Below are 24,131 nucleotides of genomic sequence, written 5' to 3'. Positions count from 1 at the left end.
CCAGCGGTAGTACCGCGCCTTCACAACGGTAGTACCGCCCAGCGCAACTCAAACAAGACTCAACACCTATGGCGCAAAACGAAAGACGGGAAACAACGGCAAGAAGACCAACAAGAGCATCAACAAGAGAACAAGAATCACACGCCTCTATACGAGAGGGCGGTGGCCGAGGCCACCTATGTTTGAGTCACTTGGTATGGCACCGCGAAGAATTATCCTTGGGCCCATGACCAAAGCTCGTCTTTGAAGCACAAGTACCATCAAAAATGGCTAATGTGAAAGAGTGAGATTAGTTTATGCATTATGGGGGGAGGAAGAGTTCATTGAGAGAACAACACTCCCCCTAAGTCCATGCCTACACCTAGACAAGAATGCACAATGAATGTGAGGGGTGTGCAAAGGTTCAAACCACATTGCTCGAATCAATGATATTTAGCTCATGCCTTAACTCGCGAAATCTTGCTTCATCCAATGGCTTCGTGAAAATATCTGCAAGGTTATCATGAGTGTTGACATAGTTGAGCTCGATCTCCCCTCGCCTAATATGATCCCGGATGAAGTGATACCTAATCTCAATATGCTTCGTCTTGAAGTGTTGCACCGGGTTGAGAGAAATCTTGATGGCACTTTCATTGTCACACCAAAGAGGCACTTTGTCACAAATGACACCGTAATCCTTTAAAGTTTGCCTCATCCATAAGAGTTGTGCACAGCAACTCCCGGCCGCCACATACTCTGCTTCGGTGGACGAGAGAGACACACAACTTTGCTTTTTAGAAGACCAACTTACCAAAGAGCAACCAAGAAATTGGCACCCTCCGGAAGTGGACTTCCTATCCACTTTGTCTCCCACCCAATCGGAGTCCGAATAACCTACAAGCTTGAAGTTTGCTCCTCTTGGGTACCATAAGCCAAAGTTTGGGGTATGAGCCAAATATCGAAAGATTCGCTTGACCGCCACAAAGTGGCTATCCTTAGGTGCGGCTTGAAACCGTGCACAAATTCCCACACTCAACATGATATCCGGTCTAGATGCACAAAGGTAAAGCAAGGATCCAATCATGGAGCGATATACCTTTTGATCCACCGCTTTACCATTGGGATCAATGTCAAGTTGGCACTTGGTGGGCATTGGAGTGGAAGCCGGCTTGACATCACTTAGCTTGAATCTCTTTATAATGTATTGAGTGTATTTGGCTTGGTTGATGAAGGTTCCTTCTCTTCCTTGTTTGATTTCGAATCCGAGAAAGAACTTCAACTCTCCCATCATAGACATCTTGAACTTTGAGGTCATGAGAGCGGCAAATTCTTCATTGAAGGCTTTGTTAGGGGAACCAAAAATAATATCATCAACATATAGTTGGCACACAAACAACTCCCCTTTGACCTTCTTAGTAAAAAGAGTGGGGTCGATTTTCCCGATTTCGAATCCACGATCTTGTAACAACTCCGTAAGATGCTCATACCACACACGTGGGGCTTGTTTAAGACCATAGAGCGCCTTGTGGAGTTGATACACATGATCGGGGAAATAGGGATCTTCGAACCCGGGGGGTTGTTTGACATAGACCAACTCATTCATGGGACCATTAAGAAAAGCACTCTTCACATCCATTTGTTGCAACGTGAAATTATGATGAGAAGCATAAGCAATCAACAAACGAATAGATTCAAGGCCAGCGACGGGGGCAAAGGTTTCACCGTAGTCGATACCCTCGACTTGGGAGTAGCCTTGTGCCACCAAACGAGCCTTGTTGCGAACAATGATTCCATGAGCGTCTTGCTTGTTCTTGAATATCCACTTGGTTCCAATGACATTATGATTCCCGGTTGGCCTTGGCACTAATTTCCACACTTGGTTATGTTCGAAGTTGTTGAGTTCTTCATGCATGGCATTGAGCCAATCTGGGTCCTCGAGCGCTTCATAAACCTTTTGGGGTTCGACACAAGAAACAAACGCATGATGTTCACAATAGTTTGCTAATTGTCTACGAGTGCTTACCCCCTTTCTTAGGCTTCCAACCACATTCTCCATGAGATGACCTTTGGTGGTGAGCTTGGAAGCGATCTTAGCGGCACGACGCTCCAATTCCTCCTCGGAAGTGAAGTGAGGAGGGGTTACTTGATCATCTTGAGTGTCGTCTTGAGCTTGTTCTTGATCTTGAACTTGCTCGAGGGGAGGAACTTGACCTTGGGCATCATTTGGTGGATCACCACCATCTTGAGGTTGATCTTGCCCTTGATCTTGTTCATGTGGATGAGGGCCTTCACTTTGTTCTTCGGAAGCGTGTGGGTCTTGGGTTGGTGATGGCTCCACTTGAGTGGAGCATTGTCCTTCTCCTTCGGCCACAAGGGGTTCCTCAATGGGTAGGATATATCCAACAAACATTCTTCTTATGGCTTGGGGAGGAATTTCATCACCTACATCACAAGTACCACTTTGCTCCACTTGGGAGCCGTTATTCTCATCAAACTCCACGTTACACGTCTCCTCAATAAGTCCCGTGGACTTATTGAGAACACGGTAAGCATGGGAGTTTGTAGCATAACTAACAAATATGCCCTCATGAGCTCTAGTCTCAAATTTAGACAGACGGACACCTTTCTTGAGAATGAAACACTTACACCCGAACACCCGAAAGTACTTGAGGTTGGGCTTGTTACTGGTGAGTATCTCATATGGAGTCTTGTTCAAGCCTTTGCGGAGATAGAGCCGATTTGAAGCATGACACGCGGTGTTGATGGCTTCGGCCCAAAAGTTGTATGGAGACTTGAACTCCGCCATCATGGTCCTTGCCGCATCCATCAACGTCCGGTTCTTCCTCTCCGCAACACCATTTTGTTGAGGGGTGTAAGGTGCGGAATATTGATGCTTGATCCCCTCATCACTAAGAAACTCATCCAAGGTGTAGTTCTTGAACTCGGTGCCGTTGTCACTTCTTATAGTCAAGATCTTTGCATTGTGTTGACGTTGGGCTTCATTTGCAAAGTCAATGACTGTTTGTTGGGTCTCACTCTTCCTCTTGAAAAAATACACCCAAGTGTATCTAGAATAGTCATCCACAATTACCAAGCAATACTTTCTACCCCCAAGACTATCAAAGGATGGGGGCCCAAAGAGATCCAAATGAAGGAACTCCAAAGGCCTCTTCGAGTAAATGAGAGTCGTGGGAGGGTGAGCCTTCTCATGAAGCTTTCCTTCGACACAAGCACTGCAAGCACGATCTTTAGCAAAACTAGCGTTCGTTAGTCCACGGACATGGTCCCCCTTGAGAAGACTTTGCAAAGATCTCATATTGACATGGGCTAAACGGCGATGCCAAAGCCATCCCACGTCAACTTTAGCCATTAGGCATGTCGCGGTCTTAGTGGGTCGCTCCGAAAAGGTAATCACATAGAGACCGTTCTCGACATGCCCAACAAAGGCTACTTTAAGAGTCTTGCTCCACAAGAGGGCCACGGTATCAATATCAAAGAAAGTGGCAAAGCCCATGATAGCAAGTTGACGAGCGGAAAGTAAATTGTATGCAAGGGACTCAACTAGCATGACCTTCTCGATCGTGAGATCATGAGAAATGACAACTTTGCTGAGTCCCAATACCTTAGAAGACGAGGCATCACCCCACTCGACATTGGTGGGCATAGATGGAATCTTGTGCACGTCCACCACCAAGTCCTTGCTTCCGGTCATATGATTTGTAGCTCCACTATCGAGCAACCATGATCCCCCACTGGAAGCAAACACCTACAAGAGATCAATGCTTGGTTTTAGGTACCCATTTTGTAATGGGTCCTTTGATGTTAGTAACAAGGGTCTTAGGAACCCAAATGGACCATTCAATATACTCATGAGGAGAACCAACAAATTTGGCATAAACATGCCCATCACTTGCACGACATAACACATAAGAAGGATTAAAATCGCCGGCTTTGTTGGATGGGGTGGAATTGCCCTTCTTGACACCATCACCCTTCGCATGTTCTTCTTCTCCTTGGAAGTACCCTCTCCCTCCTTCACAAAAGTTTGCTTGAGAGGGGGAGGTCGTTTGGTCTTGTCATTCTTCTTCTTGTTCTTGGGCTTGGGTGCGAACCCAATCCCCTCCTTGGCCACAACTTCCTTTTGGTTTCTCAAAAGGTCGTTGAGGTTCTTCTCACCTTGTATGCATGACACAAGGCCTTTCTCAAGTTGCTCCTTCAACTTAGCATTCTCCTCAACAAGATGCACATGCTCACAACAAGAGTTAGTAGCATTTGCATTGTCAATTAACACCATATGAGGAAAGGTGGCTTTCTCCTTAGTTAGCTTTACTTGGAGTTGATCATGAGACTCCTTGAGGCTAGCATGAGCACCCTTCAAGACTTTGTGAGCCTTGTCGAGAATGCCAAACTCCTCTTTAAGTCTAGCAAGATCAACCCCAGATTTCGCCTTCTCGGAGTTTAGCACACGAGACACAACAAGAGCATGATCAAGATCTTCCTTTAACTTAGCATGATCATCGTTGTATGACTCCTCAAGAGCCAAACGAAGACCACGCTCTTCGTCAAGAGCATTGGAAAGATCCGAAATCTCATCGGCATAGTCACGACTATGCCCCTCCATCTTAGAGATGGTATCTTCGTGAGCCTCGATCATGTCATTGGCTTCACCAAGTTGTTCCAAGAGAGCAACGAAGTGCTTCTTGGATTTACCCTTGAGTTTACTCATAAAGATCTCAAACTCATTTTCCTCCACATTTGTCCCCTCATGTTCATCAATGCTATCCGTCGAAGAAGGATGATTAATGATGGTAGTTTTGATGTTGGAGGTTACCTTATTGGTGGCTTTAGCCATGAGGCACTTGGCGGTGATGTTCTCATTGGGTGAGTCGAAGAGAGACACCCGTGGAGTCTTCGCAATGGCAACGGAGGCCATGGCAACCGACTCACCATCTTCATCATCGTCATCATCCTCATTGTACTCTTCTTGTACCACCAACGCCTTGGGAGGAGTCTTCTTGGTGAAGTTGCTCTTGTTGGGGAACGACTTGGCCTTGTCTTTTCTAATGAGCTTGCCACCATTGTCTTCCCTCTTCTCGTAAGGGCACTCCGCAACAAAGTGGCTCACATTGCCACAATTGAAGCAAGTCCTCACCCGTTGCTTTCCCTTTGCGCCACTTGAATTGCTCTTGTTGAAGTTTGGCTTTGTGTTCTTCTTGCTCCAAAATTGCCTTGAAGCAAGAGCCATGTGTTCATGATATGCATACTTCGTATCTTCGAGGTTGCCCTCTTCTTCTTCCTCTTCATCCTCTTCCTCCATACTAACCTTGGCCTTTAGAGCAAGGTTGGGCTTCTTTATTCTTTGAGAACGAAGAACCGCATTGTCGGCGGTCTTGTCCAAGATGCTCATAGCAACAAATTCATCCAACACTTCACTTGATGACAAGGTGTGGAAGTCCGGCCTTTGACGAATTACGAGGACATGGCTTTGTGGTAGGGCATCATTGCCTTGAGGAATTTGCGCTTGATCCAATTGTCATCCGTGTCTTTACTTCCATGATCTCGGAGAGAGACCGCGAGTTTGGTTACTCTCCGAAAAAGCTCGCGAGGTTCTTCATCTTCTCTCATTGCAAACTCGTCGGCTTCATCTTGCACCACTTCATAGTTGGAGCGTTGAATGCTTGCGCTTCCGCGATAGAGGGAAACAACTTGGAGCCAAGCATCTTTGGCCACAGTGTAAGGCCGGAGATGAGGAAGATCTTCGGGTGGGATTGCTTCTTGGATGATGAAGAGAGCATTCTCATTGAATTGATCATCCACAACTTCTCTAGGAGTGAAGTTACTTCGGTCATGCGGATAAAAACCCTCTTCAATGATTCTCCAACGGTTAGTGTTCACATTATTTAAATGACGCTAGAAACGATAGACCCAAGAATCAAAATCTACATTCCTCTCAATCTTAGGGGCCAGGCCGGCATGATTCAAATGAGTGGACGGGAGCGGTCCACCATAGACAGGTGGAGGTTCCACATGGGCAAAGATGCCGGTCCCATTTTTATCACTAGAAAAAGGAGCTTTCTCGCTAGAAGCTTCCCCCTTGTCGGAGGTAGCATCTGTCACCTTGTTAGCGGGATCACCCACTTTCAACGGTGCGGTGGTAAGTTTAAGCCCTTCTAAGAATTTATTCAACATGCTTTCGACCTTGGTCTTCATGGAGGTTTTCAATGTGTCCAACGCCACATTGAATTCCTCATGAGAGACCGCGGTTCCCCCATCTCCCGTAGACGAGACTGGATTCTCACCGGAGTGCTCCTCCACACCGTCTACGACGTCAACCATACTCTTTGGATGGTAAAGTCCTTAATAAAGAGACGAGGCTCTGATACCAATTGAAAGGATCGATATAGTTGACTAGAGGGGGGGTGAATAGGCAACTAACAATTTTTAGGTTTTCTTTACCAAATTAAACTTTGCATCAAAATAGGTTGTCTAGATATGCAACTAAGTGAGCAACCTATATGATGCAATGACAACAAGCACACAAGCAAATAAGCGATATAACACGAGTAAACTTGCGAAAGTAAAGGAACGAGATAACCAAGAGTGGAGCCGGTGAAGACGAGGATGTGTTACCGAAGTTCCTTCCTTTTGAGGGGAAGTATGTCTCCGTTGGAGCGGTGTGGAGGCACAATGCTCCCCAAGAAGCCACTAGGGCCACCGTATTCTCCTCACGCCCTCACACAATGCGAGATCCGTGATTCCACTATTGGTGCCCTTGAAGGCGGCGACCGGACCTTTACAAACAAGGTTGGGGCAATCTCCACAACTTAATTGGAGGCTCCCAACGACACCACAAAGCTTCACCACAATGGACTATGGCTCCGCGGTGACCTCAACCGTCTAGGGTGCTCAAACACCCGAGAGTAACAAGATCCGCTAGGGATAAGTGGGGGGAATCAAATTTCTCTTGGTGGAAGTGTAGATCGTGGCCTTCTCAACCAATCCCGAGCAAATCAACAAGTTTGATTGGCTAGGGAGAGAGATCGGGCGAAAATGGAGCTTGGAGCAACAATGGAGCTTTTGGGGGAAGAGGTTAGTCAACTTTGGGGAAGAAGACCCCCTTATATAGTGGGGGCAACCAACCAACTGTTACCCCCACTTTTGCCCCGCAGAGAGCGGTACTGCCGCTGGGCCAGCGGTACTACCGCTTGCCACTATAGGCGGTACTACCGCTCCTCCTCGCGGTACTGCCGCTTGGCCCAGAGCGGTACTACCGCGGTGGGAGGGCGGTACTACCGCATACGAGCGGTACTACGGCCCCCCACTGCCGCGGCCAGTACCGTAAAACCCGGCACGAAAAAAGAGCCCTCGAATCGAGGCGGTACTAGCACGAGAACACCGCGGTACTACGGCTGGGGGCTACCAGCGGTACTACCGCTCCCAGAGCGGTACTACCGCTTCCAGAGCGGTACTACCGCTTGTAGCACCCAAGCGGTACTACCGCTCCGTCCCGCGGTACTACCGCTGGGACCTGAGAGAGCACACAGTTGGGGGCTAACAGCGGTACTACTGCTCTGGAGCGGTAATACCGCTCCAGAGCGGTATACCGCTTGTAGCACCCAAGCGGTGCTACCGCTCCGGCCCGCGGTACTACCGCTGGGACCACAGAGAGCACACTGAGAAGAGAAACGAGCCCATCATCAAAACGAAAAGGCTCGGAGGGAGGGGCAAAGGAAGTGTACGTGATGATTCCGCCCTAGCCTTACCAAAACGGACCCCCTCTTGATAGAACGGTGATTCCTATGGAACTAGTCCACCAAACTAATCGAAAGGACTACACCGTCTTCGCTTCAAGCTCCGAGGGGAGGGAATCGTCTCGTGCCAAAATGATGAATCTCTGAAAAACACTCAATGCACACGATTAGTCCGCAAAAGCATTGTCATCAATCACCAAAACATCTTAGGGATAAATATGCCCTTACAGTAGCCGAGAAAGATGCATGCGACGGAGCGGGGTGCAAGCTTATGAGGCACAGTGGCGGCGATGCTAGGGTAGCAGAGACAACCGAAGATGCGAAGCTCATCATAAGAGGGCGGTGCACCGAAGAGAAGGTCATGAGGTGCAAAGTTCCCGCGAGTGCGACATGGACGGATGTTAATGAGGAGCGAAGCGGTGGCGAGAGCGTCAGGCCAAAAGCGCGGAGGCACATTGGCGTGAAAGAGAAGAGTCCGAACGCAGTCGTTAAGAGTGCGAAGGACACGCTCAGCTCGACCGTTCTGCTGCGAAGTGTACGGGCAGGTGAGACGAAAAGTCGTGCCATGTGTAGTGAGGAGAGTACGAACAGCGAGGTTGTCGAACTCCTTCCCGTTATCTGTCTGGAACGCGAGAATGGGACGACCAAACTGCGTAAGAACATAAGAGTAGAAGGCGGCGAGAATGGATATAACATCCGACTTGCGACGCAACGGGAAGGTCCACACATAATGCGAAAAATCATCAAGTATGACAAGATAATAAAGATAGCCCGTATTACTTGCAACGGGAGAGGTCCAAACATCACTATGAATTAACTCAAACGGGTACGATGCAACATGAGAAGAAGCCCTAAACAGGAGACGAGCATGTTTGCCAAGACGACATGCATGACACGAGTGATCCTCGTTCTTATTAAACGTGAAAGAAAAACTCCAAAGTATATGACGAAGGGTAGCGGGATTGGGATGACCCAAGCGAGCGTGCCAAAGATCCACTCCAGTGGCGAGAGCGACAGGGGCGGCGGAGGTGGTGGAGGTGGCGGAGTGAACCGGGTAGAGCTCCTCGGGGCTGTCACATCGGTAGAGTACCATCTGGGTGCGAGCGTCCTTACCAGAAAAACCACATCCGTCAAACTCAACGGTAACAGGATTTTCACGTGTAAGAGAACAAACAGAAATAAGATTTTTAATAAGCTCAGGAGAAACTAAGACATTAGACATGGATATTGGAGTAGAATTAGACGGAAAATATGCATGTCCTATGTGAGTAATGGGAAGGGAGGAACCGTCACCGACGGTGATACGAGCGGAAGTGTGGACGGGATAGGAGGTGTGGAGGTTACCGGGATAGGCAGCCATATGTGCGGTAGCTCCAGTGTCCATATACCAGTCGCCGCCACCGGTGTAGGTGGACAGTGAGGGGGCGGTGTGAAGAGCCGCCAGAAGAGCTGGGTCCCACGGCGCCGGCGGGAGAGGCTGCGGCGGGGCCGTCAGGGGCAGCAGCAGCAGCCCGCCTGGCTGCGGCTGCTGGCCGTAAGAGAGAGGCCCATAGGGCACCGCATAGGGCTGCGGCGCGGCGTAGAACACCTGGTGCGACGGTGGCCGGGCGCCGAGAATACCCGGGGCAGGGGCATGGGGAACCGGCATGGAGTAGGCGTCCACAACGCTGATCCATGGGTTCTGGCCGGCATACCACGGGGCCGGCTGGTAGGCCTGCTGCGGTGGGCGGGGTGCTCCTCCCTGAGCGCCCGCGCCCCCTGCTTGCGGCCGCCGCGACGACCCCCCCATTGGTCGCCCGCGGGGGCGGCGGGAAGGGAGCAGCCGAGGCGGGCGGGAAGCCGGGCGGGAAAGCGGGCGCTGCCGGCTGGGGCGGCGTCGGGCGCGGAGGTGGCGGGGCTTGACCCCCGCGGGTGCCGGCGACGAGGGCGGTGTGGGTCGCCCGAGTCCGTGCCATCCTCATCCGGCGCTCCTCCAGCTTGAGGTACGCCACTACCTTAGCGAAAGTAGGCTCCGGGATGAGGGTGAGGTTGGAGGCAGCGTTACCAAAATCCTCGTTGAGACCGGCGGTGAGGGTGCTGATGAGGAGCTCGTCGCCAACCGTCTCCCCAAGATCGCGGAGCTCATCGGCAAGCTTTTTCAGGCGCATACAAAAATCGTCGATGGATGAGTCAAGCTGCTGGCACCCGTAAAACTCGCCGTGGAGAAGGACCTTGCACTGCAGCTTGTTGTCGGTGAAGAGGCCGTTGAGCTTGGTCCAAACGGCGTAGGCGTCGTTGTCGTCGTCCACCACGGTGTGGAAGAGGTTGGTGGAGATGATGAGGTAGAACCACCGGATGATGGTGGCGTCGAGGATCATCCACTCCTCGTCATGGATGATGAGGGTCGAGTCCACGGTGCCGTCAACGTGGCCATGAAGGAGGGACTCGCGAAACACCAGTGGAAAATACCGCTTCCAAGCGGAGTAGGAGGCGGTGGATTGATCAAGTTTCACCTGGACGCGCTCGTGGATGTTGAGGTCGCGGACGAGAGTGACATCGGGACCGGCGAACGGGTTGGACACGGTGGAGGAGGAGGAACTCATGACTAGGATTAGGGTTGACGACGCGTGGCGCGGCGTGGGGTGGAGGTGGTGCGGCGCGGGAGCAGCGCGGGGTAGGGTGGCGAAGGGTGGCGGAGCTGGCAGAAAAGCGATGCGGCGCGGGAGGCTGGAGCGATGCGGCGCTGGCCCGGGATACTGGGAAGATAGCGACACGGGAACGTGCGGCGCAGATGGCAGGATGGTGCGGCGCAGGCGGGATGGAGCGGAAGCGAAGCCGCGACTGCGGTGGAAGGGGGCGACTAGCGGCGGCGGCGCGTAGAAGCGCGGCGGCGGCGGCGGCTTAGGGTTTAGGATCGTGCTGCGATAGATATACCATGTAGAAGGACAAGTTATGGGTTGTGCAATCGCAATGTATTGATCGGTGCATCAGGCACGTATATATAAGTACAGAGGGAGGGCCACATCCTCAACTATACAGAGGAAACAGGAGATGGACCCTATACATAATATATACGTACATAATATACTCAACAGCATGTTTGGTTTCCGCTCAAGATCGCCCCTACCGAATATTTGACTAGTTAAAATTTTAGGCATGGTTTTGCCTATCTATCACTTGACCAACGTTGATGAAAAAAGTGAACCGAGTGGACAAAGAGGCACTGGGTTGACAAAACATCAGAATTTTGGATCATGAAATAGTAAATGACAGGGTAAGCATTGGCCACTATATATCCAAATATACCCTTCTACACGAAGGAGCAGTATGTGCGGTTTTCAGTGGCATGCCGCAAATTACACAGAATTATGGGTGTGAATAAGATGTTGAAAACTCCTCCCAGGCTATCTCACTTCAGGTTGAGCAGAAAAGTTCAACACATACACACACTCCGGTACTCGGCCTATGTAGACCGCTAGCTAGAGAACGACGGCCGACGACGAATCATGCATGCCCAGTCGCCGCAGAGGACTGTGTCCTGTGACGTGCCAACAAAAGTGCATACGTGGCTGTTCGGACTTATCAACTGGAGTCCTTCATGGCCATTGATATCTAGACAGAAAATTGAACCTGTTGGACCACTTTCTCTTCGATTGCACCCGCAGATGGTGATGTATCCCTTGCTTGCGAGTTTAGGCTCAGTTTTACTGATCCTAATTTGCGTGCCAGAAATGAATTGTATGATCCTCACTGTGATATGTGACTGAGTCATTGTGTCTTATAAGTGCCCGGTTAATTCGAGCTCTGTCATCTTTTTACTTATTATTTTTTGTACGACGTACCGGAGGATTGATACTCAGAATTTAATAAATAGAGTTGTGCGCGATGTCTGATGCAGAGCCGGGGCTAAACCCTCAGTTTGAATAGGCAAAAAAAAAGAAGCAATTCTATCCTTCGCTGTATGAACATATAGTTACAAACTTACAGTGAAGGCCATGTAGTAAAACTGATAGTAAGTGTAATAATTGGAGCATACGTATTGCAAAGAAAAATGGGTGCATATATACAGTATACTTGTAGGCAAAACAGATGTATTTATTGGCCAGAATTATATGGACAACACATAGACTTACTGCGCGCACTTGTGACTAAATTCTGAAAAATGAATATTTGGTCATATTTTATTCAAAATAACTAGCTTAGTTTTTTTGTTGAAAGATCCAACGATATTGGCTTTCTACAGATTGAGGAGACAACATTTTGTACTTTAATACGATAATGAGATTTTTTTTTTCTAGAATACGCATGAGTGTGCGTATCATGCATTAAAGAAGGAGATACGATAATAGAAATATATTAATAACAAGGAGATACCAATTATATCCAACCTCTGCACTAACACGATATCAAAAGCCGGTCAAGACATTGAGAATGATTTCGCAAAAAAAAAAGTCATTATTTTTGGGAGGAATGAACACAACGAAATTATTAAGAAAAGGAAAAAAAAATGCATGGCTCACGCATCAACACGCAACAAAACCACCCACGGACCTTGGCAACACAGACATGGAATCTTGAAACCACCTTACAAAGTTGACTCATCCAATGCTACAGTCTCCTCAGTGGACCGACCCATCTCTCTCCTCCCTTCGCTTTCACATTTTTCCTCTCATACTTTTCCCAAAACTGCTGCCATGCAACCGGGTCTTCATGTCATGTGTAGACTTTTATCAGTTTGGTGTTCACCGTGCGTGAGGTAGGTGTCACCGTGTAGCGTTGCCCGGTCGTCGGTGTTGTGCGGATGAGGATGCCCTTAGAGCATCTCCAAATAGCTTGTCTATATGAATGTCTATACTCGTTTTTCACGACGTGAGCCTAAAACAGGCGTCCAACAGTTTGTCTATATGGTCGTCCAAATATACACATCCTCTAAATCGACCTCGACAATGTCTACGCCTGGACAATGTGAAGGCGTCGTCTAAACTCAGCTGCAGTCATGATTTCTTCCTCTCCCCAGCGACGGCCCACCTGTCATGGTCCCTGTATATAGACGTTCTGATGCAAGATTGGACGTGTATATGAAGGAATCTTTTTAGACCATTGTCTATATGAATTTATAGACATCCAAATATACACATGCTATTGGAGATGTTCTTACGTAGAGGATGAAGAAAACTCTAAGCTATACCTACTTGTGCGGTGCATGCCTACCCCGGACCACCTCAGGTTCGGCGGAAAAGTCGAACACATGTACACTCCGGTGCTTGGCATATGCAGACCGCTAGCTAGAGAACGACGGCCTGGATTGACGTGGACGAATCATGCATACCGGCCCAGTCGTTGAAGAGGACTATTCAGACTTATCACCAACAGAAGTGCCAACAGAAAGATGGATGTAGTGTACACATGCTATTCTACTTTCTGGCTTGATAGTCAAAGGCTCTTCCCTCATCTCGGAGTCGGAGGGGGAATTGTAACCACGTGTGTACGTGTTGCCTAGTGGTTGCCGTCTAGATCAGTCTGATTTAGACAATTTCAGAAAGATGTTCAGACTTCAGCGTCGATCGGGAGACGACCTTTCCGTATCTAGGAAGAAAATTGAACCTCTTGGACCTCTTTCTCTTCGATTGCAGCCGTAGATGGTGATGTATCTCTTGCTTGCGACTTAGCAAAATTCCTAAATTTTACGGATTTACCTTACCTCTGAGTAGCGCATCGATCGCGAAAATCATGGGCAGTTGTTTGCCACTGTCGGGCGCACATACAGCAGTAGTACTACTTAGATAGCCACACCAGTAGTTGTTTATCAACAAGCAAATACATTAATCTTTTTCCTTGCCAGAGCTCGAGACATGGCTCCGAAGGAGCACATCTTCCTCCTCCTACGTCCTGCCATCCCACTCCTCGTTCTGCTTCCCCTTGTTGCATCCACAACCAGCAACGACAGTTTCAGTTTCCTATACCATGGCTTCTCTGGTGTCAACCTCACCCTCGACGGCAACGCCATGGTCACGCCGGACGGGCTCCTCGAGCTCACCAACGACACCATCAACCTCGGCCACGCCTTCTACCCGACCCCGCTGAGCCTGAGCGGGTCGCCCAACGGCACGGTGCGGTCCTTCTCCCTCAGCTTCGCGTTCGCCATCCTCTCCGTCCACGACGGCATAAGCGCCGACGGCATGGCCTTCTTCGTCGCCCCTACCAAGAACCTCTCCAACACGTGGGCGCAGTACATGGGCCTCCTCAACAGCGGCAACAACGGCAACGCCAGCAACCACATGTTCGCCGTTGAGCTCGACACCACCCAAAACGAGGAGTTCCAGGACATGGACAACAACCACGTTGGCATCGACATCAACAGCCTCAACTCCTTGCAGGCCTACCGCACTGGGTACTACGACGACGGGAGTGGATCCTTCAACAACCTGACCCTTATCAGCGGCAAGGCGATGCAGGTATGGGCTGACTATGATGGGGAGTCCACGCAGATCAACGTGTTCTTGGCTCCTCTCGGATTCGCTAAGCCGGTGAGGCCACTGCTTTCGTCTCCCTATAACCTCTCCACAGTTCTGAGAGAACCATCCTACATCGGCTTCGCAGCCACAACCGGCGCAATTAGCACGATCCACTGCGTTCTAGGCTGGAGCTTCGCCATGAACGGCCCTGCTCCAGCCATCGACACATCCAAGCTCCCAAAGCTACCACGTCTTGGCCCAGAGCCTCGCTCCAAGGTCCTGGAGATCACCCTGCCTATTGCCACGGCCACGTTCGTCCTTGTAGTGGGAACTGTCATCATTCTGTTTCTTCGCAAGAGATTCAGGTACAGGGAGCTGCGGGAAGATTGGGAGGTCGATTTCGGGCCGCACCGCTTCTCCTTCAAGGACCTGTTCCATGCGACGGAAGGGTTCAAGGAAAAGAACCTGCTTGGCGTGGGCGGGTTCGGCAAGGTGTACAAAGGGACCCTCCCAAAGTCCAAACTGAAAATAGCGGTGAAGAGGGTGTCGCACGAGTCGAGGCAAGGGATGAAAGAATTCATCGCGGAGGTTGTCAGTATCGGCCGGCTCAGACACCGCAACCTTGTGCCCCTGCTAGGCTATTGCCGGAGGAAAGGTGAACTTCTTTTGGTTTATGACTACATGTCAAATGGAAGCCTCAATCAGTATCTATACTCTGAAGATGGCAAGCCATCACTGAATTGGGAGGAGAGGTTACATATTATCAAGGGTGTCGCGTTCGGATTGTTTTACCTTCACGAGAAGTGGGAGAAAGTTGTCATACACCGAGACGTCAAGCCGAGCAACGTGCTTCTGGACAGTGAAATGAATGCAAGACTGGGTGACTTTGGTCTCTCAAGGTTGTACGACCATGGCACTGATCCACAAACCACTCATATGGTTGGAACCATGGGATACCTGGCGCCTGAGTTCGTACGCACGGGGAAGGCATCCGCTCTTACAGACGTGTTTGCATTCGGCATATTTCTCCTAGAGGTCACTTCTGGGCAGAGGCCTATCAAGCAGAACCCATTTGGCAACAAGCACACATTGGTCGACTGGGTTATAGAGCGCTGGCACAACGGATCGCTCATGGATACCGTGGATCCGAGACTGCAGGGTCACTACGGCGTTGATGATGCATCTTTGGTACTGAAGCTAGGACTTCTGTGCTCGCACCCTTTTACTAGCGCAAGGCCCACAATGCGGCAAGTCATGCAGTACCTGGAAGGTGATACACCACTCCCGGAGCTAACACCAGCACACTTCAGCTTCACTATGCAGGCCTTGACGCAAAACAGAGGATTGGAGTCACCAAACTTGCAATATCCTCAGTTATCGACGAGTTTTGCCACTTTTTCCGACCTTTCAGGAGGAAGATAACATATACATATACGGTATTTAGTGTTATCGTGTCTCTTAGATGTTAAAACATCTACTTCCTTCTTTCGCAAAAAAAAAAAGTACTTTCTTGTGCATTTCGTCTGGATAGATACTATATTCTAATGTATTAGAACACTAGCTAGGGAGTATATTAAACATTTACTTCACTTCAGATGTTACTCTGGATGACTATGTTCAGCTTAATTACTCACGGAGTTAATTAATCAATCGTCCGTATGTTCTACACGGTTCCAGTCTGAAACTACTCGGTGTATGTAAGCACCTAGCATGTACTTTCTCTGTTCCTAAATATAAGTCTTTGAAGAGATTCCACTATGGACCACATACGGAGCAAAATAAGTGAATCTACACTCTGAAATGCATCTATATACATCCGTATGTGATCCATAGTGAAATCTCTACAAAGACTTATATTTAGGAACGGAGGGAGTACATGTGAACTCATGAATTTTACACAAAGTTTCTGTTTGTGCTTGTTTGGAATTCCTTTGAGAAACAATGAGAGTTCACTAACTGAATGGATTACATCGGCTTGTAATTTGTCTGTAACATCATGGCCCTTGGGCCAGTTTGAGTAATATATATAGGTGGCAGTGGCGTAGATTGAAAGAAATCTTAGGAGGGCGAAGATACATTTATTAGTCCCTAATGGTATGGATTAAATCACTTATATTTGAAGTGTCGATCTTGTGTACCATAAACTTTGCAATTCTACAAAAGGGTCTGCATAAGGCCTGCTTCAAATCTGCTCGCCACACATCATCGCTTTGATTAGGCAGATATTGCCAAATATGTGGACACAGTGCTGGATACCGTTCCAAGAATTCAATCCCTCAGAATAAGACTTGAATTGTTTGAGTTTGATGTCATTGTTCTTTATGACTTTGATGTTCAAACTGGAGTAACAAGAGAGGAGGCCGAGCATTCATTAGCTTCACCACATTCACCTCTATTTCTTTTGTATAAAATGAATCAACAGTACAGTAGCATTCCCCTGAACCATGGCTAGCTTCGGTCCTTTATAAACAACAAATTTGCCTAGTGCAAAATCTCTGACCTAACTAGAATTCCCCCCACCCCCACTAATTAAGATGCAGCGGAAAACTAGGAATGGAACTGGATAAAATTACCGACTGGGGAGGGCGAGTAGACTGCTCTTGCTGCTCACTGGCTCACCGCGCCCAGCGCCGGCGTCGCCGTGATGCTGAGCGCGGCCGCGACGAGGCGTTGAGGCCTCTGGCCATCTGACGGGCTGGAGAACGGACGCCCGCGGCGGGTTTGCCGCTGTCCGGTACGCCCGAACGCATCTGCCCCGGCCCCAGCCGGTCCCCGTTCGCCAACGCAAGTCCGCGCGAGAGGCGAAACGAGAAAAACAGAGCCTGTTTTCTAGATGCAGAGAAGAAGAGAGCTTGTCGCTGCTGGCTGCCTGGATGATGAAACCGTTACAAACCGGCCGGACCATAAACATTGAACCGTTTCTTGTTTTGTGTGTAGCTTCTGGTGGTTTTTTCTCTGTTCTTTTCTTTTTCGATTTATTTTTTATTTCATTTTTCATTTTAAATTTTCACAAATTTCTGTTTCAAGATTTGTCAACTTTTTTAAAAATTCATGAACTTTCCAAAATCGTGAACATTTTTCAAATTCGTGTCTTTTGGAAATCCATGATCCTTTTTCAAATCCGTGAACTATTTTAAAATTTAGGGATTTTTTCAAATTCGTGAAACTTTTTAAATACACGAAATTTTTGCAACTTCGTGAACATTTTTTTTAATTCATGAACTTTTTTCAAAATCTAGGATTTTTTCCCGAAAGTCTACGGTCGGTGGTCAACCGTTGACTGAGTGAGCGAAGAAGGGTGGCAGCGAGCGAGCACGTTAGCATGCCGCGTTGACGGGCCAGCCCATGCTCGATAGGCTTAATTCGCTCTGTAACAGATGAAGCGCTGAGTTTTTTTTCGCGAATACGCAAAGGTTGCGTATCATTTCATTGATAGAAGAAGATAAGAGTGAATACAGGTGATGGTACAACACATGAAACAAACGCGACAGGCGTGAACATGGTGCCCGGAGCAGAGTGACATGGGATGCTCGGCCTAGAGAGAAAAAACAACATAGCGAAAACTCGCCTCCTCGGAAGCAACCCAAACCAAAACAACATGAAACATCTCAAAATCCACCGCCGAGGGCGCCGCGAGCAAACAAGACAGCGCCTTCACGAAGGAGAACGACACCGAGACGCCGTCGCCGCCCGATCCGGATAGCCGGATCTAGGGTTTCCCCTGATGCTCGAAGAAGGGCACATACGCTGGCCATAGCAGCGCCTCCAAGAAGGGTACGACACCCGCGGGTGTCGCCGCTGCTTGCGTCGAAGGGTCGAGCAAGGATTTCTCCTGGCCAGAGTCTGAGCAATCCCAAGCCGTCGGAGCAAGATTCGAAGAAGAGGAAGCTAAGTCGTCGGTCGGAACCACCACCGCGGGAAAGGGAGCCACACCCGCTGCCAAATGAGCACCGGACGCGCGAGCTACGGATCACGCGGAAGGAGGTGGGCGAGGTTAGGCGGCTGGGCGAAAATGGGAGGAGGCGTAGGGGAAGCGGAGGTGGCCGAGGACCCGGACAAGCCAGGATCTGGAGAGGAGCGCAGATCCGAGCCGTCCGGACCGGAGCCGCAAAGACACCAACCAGCCAAGGAGCCGGAAAAGAGGCGCAGCTCCAGGAGCAAGCCAGAGCCAGAGCCGCGCCGGGTGGATGCCGGCCAACCGAGAACACCTGCAGGGGATGGTGCGGAGCCGCCAAAAAGCCGGCGAATTGGAGGAGCTGAGTAGGAGCTCTCGCCTGGCTGACCGCCTTAGTAGCATTTTATTAGTAGACAAATAGTTCATACTAATTATGAGTTGTTGTGCTATTACAGGGTACTAAAAGTACTAAAAAAAGTTCCAATTTTGCTTGGGGGCGGCGGCCGAGGCACTCTGCTACCCACAGGGATTCCTCCAAAATAATCTTCACTGAATTAAAGTTCAAGACTAGTGATGAAGTTCAAATTGTCCGAGCCCCTTTAACTTGACTTAGCTATCCAATGTTGTTGTGGTTGTATTCACTCACCCTGTGCATTTCAAAAGCGAACCGAAAAACCATATCAAAAAACAACCGAACCGAATCAATTTTACGGTTTTTATGGTTTATGGTTTCGGTATGGTATGAACTTTTCATACCGTTTTGAATTTTGGTTTTTATGGTATATATTGAAAAACCGAATGGTTTCTCCAATAGACCAAAGTAAAAATATATTTATATATCTTAGGGCGAACAACCATACAAGTACTGATTTTTTGTACATAAGCTTGATTTCCTGTTAAGCACATCCATTTTTCTTGTAAGGTAGTCATACTTCTCTTCAAAAGAATGCTAAGCACGTCCATAACAATCGAATCGATGCATGCATATACACTCGCATATAGTTATATACTTTTTGTATAAAAAGATACGCAACATTTGCTCCTGGGTGAACAGTAGCACGAAAAAAATATTAAATGTTTTGAAAAATTCTAAAATTATTTATAGATGATTGTATTAGTGTCGCAAACATGCATGACAATTTTCATGCGAAACGGTGGTGTTTCGCAGCCAAAAAAAGCAAATTTGGGGTGGCATTTTGGGGTAACTTTTGGTGTTCAAATTTTTTTGTACAAGCCAAAATGTTTAATCTTTTTGCCTCAAAATTTGCAGGTAGCATTTGGATGTGACTAAGTACACAAAAAAAATTTGTCTTGATTTTTTTTTCATTTCAATATTTTTTTGGCCCCGTTAGCCAAATTGGCTTTCCGGCAAGGGCTATTTTTGTACTCTTTTCCTTCCGCGGTTAATTTAATGCGGCAGCATAAGATTGACAAAGAATTGCAGTCCACTTACTGGATAGTTAGCTGATAAGTAAACATGTGACATGTAAGTATAATTTTGGTGAAATGTAATTTTCTCTCTGTATTTTTTGGCTCTCCATGCCTAGGATTCATATAATTTCAATGTCGTAGAGCGTTTGAAATTTAGATAGATTGAAGACCAAAATATAATTAGTTCGATGTCCATTAGGTTTGGCTCCTTTGTTACTCAAGTTATGGAGTGCTTACCTCGCAAAAAAAAGTTATGGAGTGCTTACAACACTAATTTTTTTTTTGATAAAAGAGAGCTCCCCTCTCCGGTTTCCATTAATAGAAATCACCAAGTCTTACAGCGGAGAAAAGGAAAAAAGCATAAACTACCATAGCTATCTCCCCGGTAGGCACTGGCTACTAAGGAGGAGGGGGAGCCATCCCTCCCCTTCCCACAATCCTCAGTGCAGAACCCCCTAGGAGAGATCTAAGGTCTGGGCTCAAAATCCGGTCCCAGCACCAGCATTACAAGGTTTGAAAGGCAGAATAGCATCTAAAAGACGAAAACGATTACAACTGGTTCTTCATCACATAGGAACTGAAAAGCTCCCACAAGGAGAGCTCAAAAGAAGGAAGGGAGAGCAGAACAGAAAAGTCTTTTAGCTTCTTCAAGCGTCCACCACAGCAACAGAGACCTGAGAAGACTTGAAGTTTTCTGGTCATCCCATGATTCTTCTAGTCTCCAGGCGCCACCCATGAACTACTTTGAACACTTCTTCAACCACTTCACCGATCTGCTTCACTTCTGCCTCCATCATCTTATTTCTTACGGGGTTTTTCTGCAAAATGTTCCAATCATGTAAGTTTTTGAGCAACAAATTCACAGGTACACAGGGATCATTTACCCTGTTGTTATAAAAAACAATACTATTTCTCAATTTCCAAATAGTCCAACAAATAGCCCAAATTCCTATCAAAACTAAGCCCCTTTCTTCTTTCCCAAAAGTTTTCGCCCAATTCCTCATCACCAGATCTAAATCATCTAGTATATCAGTTAAAATGAAAGCACATTCTAAATTATTCCACAAAAGCCTAGCTACTGAGCAAGATAAAAACAAATGATTTATACTTTCTCCTCGCCTGCAGAATGGGCATTTCTCATCACCTTTCCATCCCCTTCGCAGCAAGTTATCCTTAGTGAGGATGCTGTTTCTAAGAACCAGCCACATGAAAACCTTAACTCTAGGCGGCATTTTAATTTTCCACATATATAAATGTGGGTATTTGATACCATTCTCTATTAAATGTCTGTAAAAGGATTTTACAGTGTAGACCCCTTTTTTGTCAGTGTCCACTTCACCTTATCTTTTTCATCCCTCAGCACTACCAAGCTACATGCCTCTTTTATATGATCCCACAATTCTCTTGAGTCTCCTGTCAGAGTCCTTCTAAAATGCATGTTATCAATTCCCCCCTCAACAATATCCTTAACTGTTTTCTTTTTATCAAAACAGATATTATACAATCTAGGGAAGTTCTTGCATAGAGGTGCAGATCCAATGCACCAGACCAGTCTTCCCAGAATCTAGTATTACCTTCATCTCCTATAATAAATTTACATAGGGAGGTAAAATGATCTCTATGTTTCAATAACTCCCTCCAAAATTGTGAGTCTCCTTGTTTAGCAGATATATTGCCAGTAGCCTTATTCCCCTGGTATTTTTTCAAAATATTTTCCTGCCACAGCCCTTCTGTGTTGTAAATTTTCCACCACCATTTACTCAATAGAGCTTTATTCATATGTGCTAAATTTTGGATTCCCAATCCACCCATGTCTTTAGGTCTACATACATCAGACCATTTAACAAGATGATACTTTTTCTTTTTATCATCTTCCTTCCATAGCAGTCTAGCTCTAAAGAAATCCATACGTTTTTCCACCCCAATAGGTAACCCATAAAAGGACATCGTAAATATATGGGATGCCTGTCAGAGAAGATTGTATTAGTGTGACCCTCCCAGCACTGGCAAGTAGCCTCCCTTGCCAGGTTTCACATTTTTTCTCCATTTTACTCTCTGGAGGTTTCCAATGCTTATTGCCAATTCTGTTTTTATCAACTGGTAGTCCTAAATACTTCATAGGAATAGCACCTATGGGACAGGTGAATATCTTAGCATATTCATCCTTTTTATCCTTGGCCTCCCCAAAAAGGAAGAGCTCACTTTTGTGAAAATTAATTTTCAAGCCAGACATTTGCTCAAAAAGGCACAATATACATTTGAGATTATGGGCACTATTTATGTCATCTTGTAAAATAAAGATGGTATCATCTGCATACTGCAGCATGTTAATCCTATCGGCGGAATATTCCTCTAATACCCCCTTGACTAGCAATTTTTCCTGGCATTATCCAGCATGATAGCCAAAGCATCAGCTGCCAGGTCAAAATTAAGAGGTGACAGGGAATCCCCCTACCTCAGCCCTTTATGAGTAAGGAAATATTCCCTAGATTTTCATTGACTTTCACACAAACTTTCCCTCCTCTGATGGTTTCCATCACCCAATCTATCCATTTATCTGGAAATCCTTTTATCTTGAGCATTTGAAACAGAAAAGACCACTTAATCTTGTCATATGCTTTTTCAAAGTCTATTTTTAAAAGCAAGGCACTTTGTTTCTTCTTTTTTATGTTATTTAAGGCTTCATGCAAAATCAAAACCCCCTCCATAATATACCTGCCCTTAATAAAAGCAGTCTGCACAGGGGAAATAACATCAGCCGCAACCAAATTCAATCTGTTCATCAAAACTTTTGTAATAATTTTGAAACAGACATTCAGCAAGTAGATAGGCCTAAAATTTTGTATCTTATTAGCATCTTTACTTTTTGGGACCAAAGTAATAATCCTATAATTCAACCTACTAATATCAATTTTCCTGTTAGCAAAATCATCCAGCAAAGATTTGAGATCATGTTTAACCAGCTCCCAATAATTTTGATAAAATTCAGCTGTAAATCCATCAGGGCCAGGTGACTTGTTATGGGCCATTTTAAAGACCACATTTTTAATTTCTTCCAAGGAAAATTCATTGATCAGTATGTCTCTATATTGATCTTGAATCATTTTTAGATTATCAATATTCAGAGAAATTGTAGAGTCATCAGGGTGGCCAAACAAAACTTGTTATATACTCTAATAATTCTTTGTCTCCCTCAATCTCCCCCTCATCTTACTCGAGTCTATTGATTATGTTTCTTCTAAGTCTCCCATTTGCTTTGGCATGGAAATTTTTTGTATTACTGTCCCCTTCCAAGATTTCATCAACCTTAGCTCTTTGTTTCCATTTAGCTTCTTCCTGTTGCAGAAGCCTATCAAGCTGTGCTCTGAGTTCCATTTGCTCTTTTCTATCAGCAGTAGTAAGCCCATTTTGTTCACAGTGTTTATCAATTATATCCAGCTTAAGTAAAATGTCTCTTTTCAACTCTATGTACCAAGGGTTCATATTTCTGTTCCACCCTTTCAGTTTAGGCCTCGGTACTCTAAATTTACATAATAATCTGTCCACACTGTCTCCAGTAATACTGGTGTCATTCCAAACATCATGGACAATCTTATCAATCCCTTCTCTCATGAACAAAGAGTTTTCAAATCTGAAAATGGGATCAGATTTTTGAATGTCACCAGAGTCCAAGAGAAGTGGGGTGTGATCAGATTTTTCTCTGGTTAAAGCTGTAATTTGGGTCAAGGGGTATACCTCCTCCCATTCTGTGTTACGGAGAATTTCTATCCAACTTTTCAAAGGTAGGACAGTTAAATTATTCCCCCGTGTAAATTTTCTACCATTCATATCAAGCTCTCTAACTCCAGCTTGTTCCAGAATAGCATTAAACAGTTAACTCCAATGACCAGGAGTGCCTGGTTTATTTTTCTCACTGGCTTTTCTAATAATGTTGAAATCACCCCCAATCAAAATGGGGTTGACACTGTTTTGGAAAACTCTAGAAAGCTCAGCCAAAAATTTAGCTTTCCTCTCTGGCTGGGCATCTCCATAGATCACCACTAAGTCCCAAATGAACCTAGTTTTTAGATCCTGCACTGTCATTTTAATATGATAATCTCCTTCATCTTGTGAGATCACATCTAGAGTAGTATAATTAACCCCTAATAGAAGTCCACCAGATTTCCCCCTAGCTGGAGTGAAATGCCAATGGAAGTCTCTACCAGCACAAATTTGCTGTAGATCATTTCTAGAAAATTGTTGTCTCATAGTCTCTTGTAGTCCCAGAAAGTCCACTTTCATATCCATAATCATTTCTCTAAGGAACCTTCTTTTAATGTCTCCCCCAAAACCTCTCATATTCCAGAAAATACCTCTCATTTCTTTTTTCTCTTTTTCTTAGCAGAGGATTCTAGGAATTTTACAGCAGAGGCAGTTTTAACCCCAGAACCTTTGGTGGTTTTATTTTTCTTCCTCCCCTTTTTTGATGAGAAAAGCTCTCTAACTATTTCCCAATCATCATCTCCTTTTCTATCTTCATCATCCTCCCCCTGATCTAATAGATCTTCTAGGGTATGTTCCCCAGTATCAATAATCTCATTCTCCTCAGACAGAATAACCTGTTTCTAATTTTTATTGAAATCAGACAACCATAAGTCAATT

The 24,131-nt window shown here is 46.5% G+C and overlaps 1 protein-coding gene across 1 annotated transcript; it reads left to right on the top strand.

Annotated features, from left to right (window-relative positions):
- The first annotated feature begins 13,114 nt into the window (after positions 1-13,114).
- Positions 13,115-15,832, top strand: LOC109777171 (L-type lectin-domain containing receptor kinase SIT2). Its single transcript, XM_020335819.4, has one exon. It carries the CDS (start codon positions 13,562-13,564, stop codon positions 15,584-15,586), a length of 2,025 nt encoding a protein of 674 aa, XP_020191408.1. The 5' UTR covers positions 13,115-13,561; the 3' UTR covers positions 15,587-15,832.
- The last annotated feature ends 8,299 nt before the right edge of the window (positions 15,833-24,131 follow it).

This window comes from Aegilops tauschii, chromosome 3, assembly GCF_002575655.3.
Source record: "Aegilops tauschii subsp. strangulata cultivar AL8/78 chromosome 3, Aet v6.0, whole genome shotgun sequence".
Taxonomy (NCBI): Eukaryota; Viridiplantae; Streptophyta; class Magnoliopsida; order Poales; family Poaceae; genus Aegilops; species Aegilops tauschii.
This window is presented reverse-complemented; position numbering and strand designations above follow the sequence as displayed.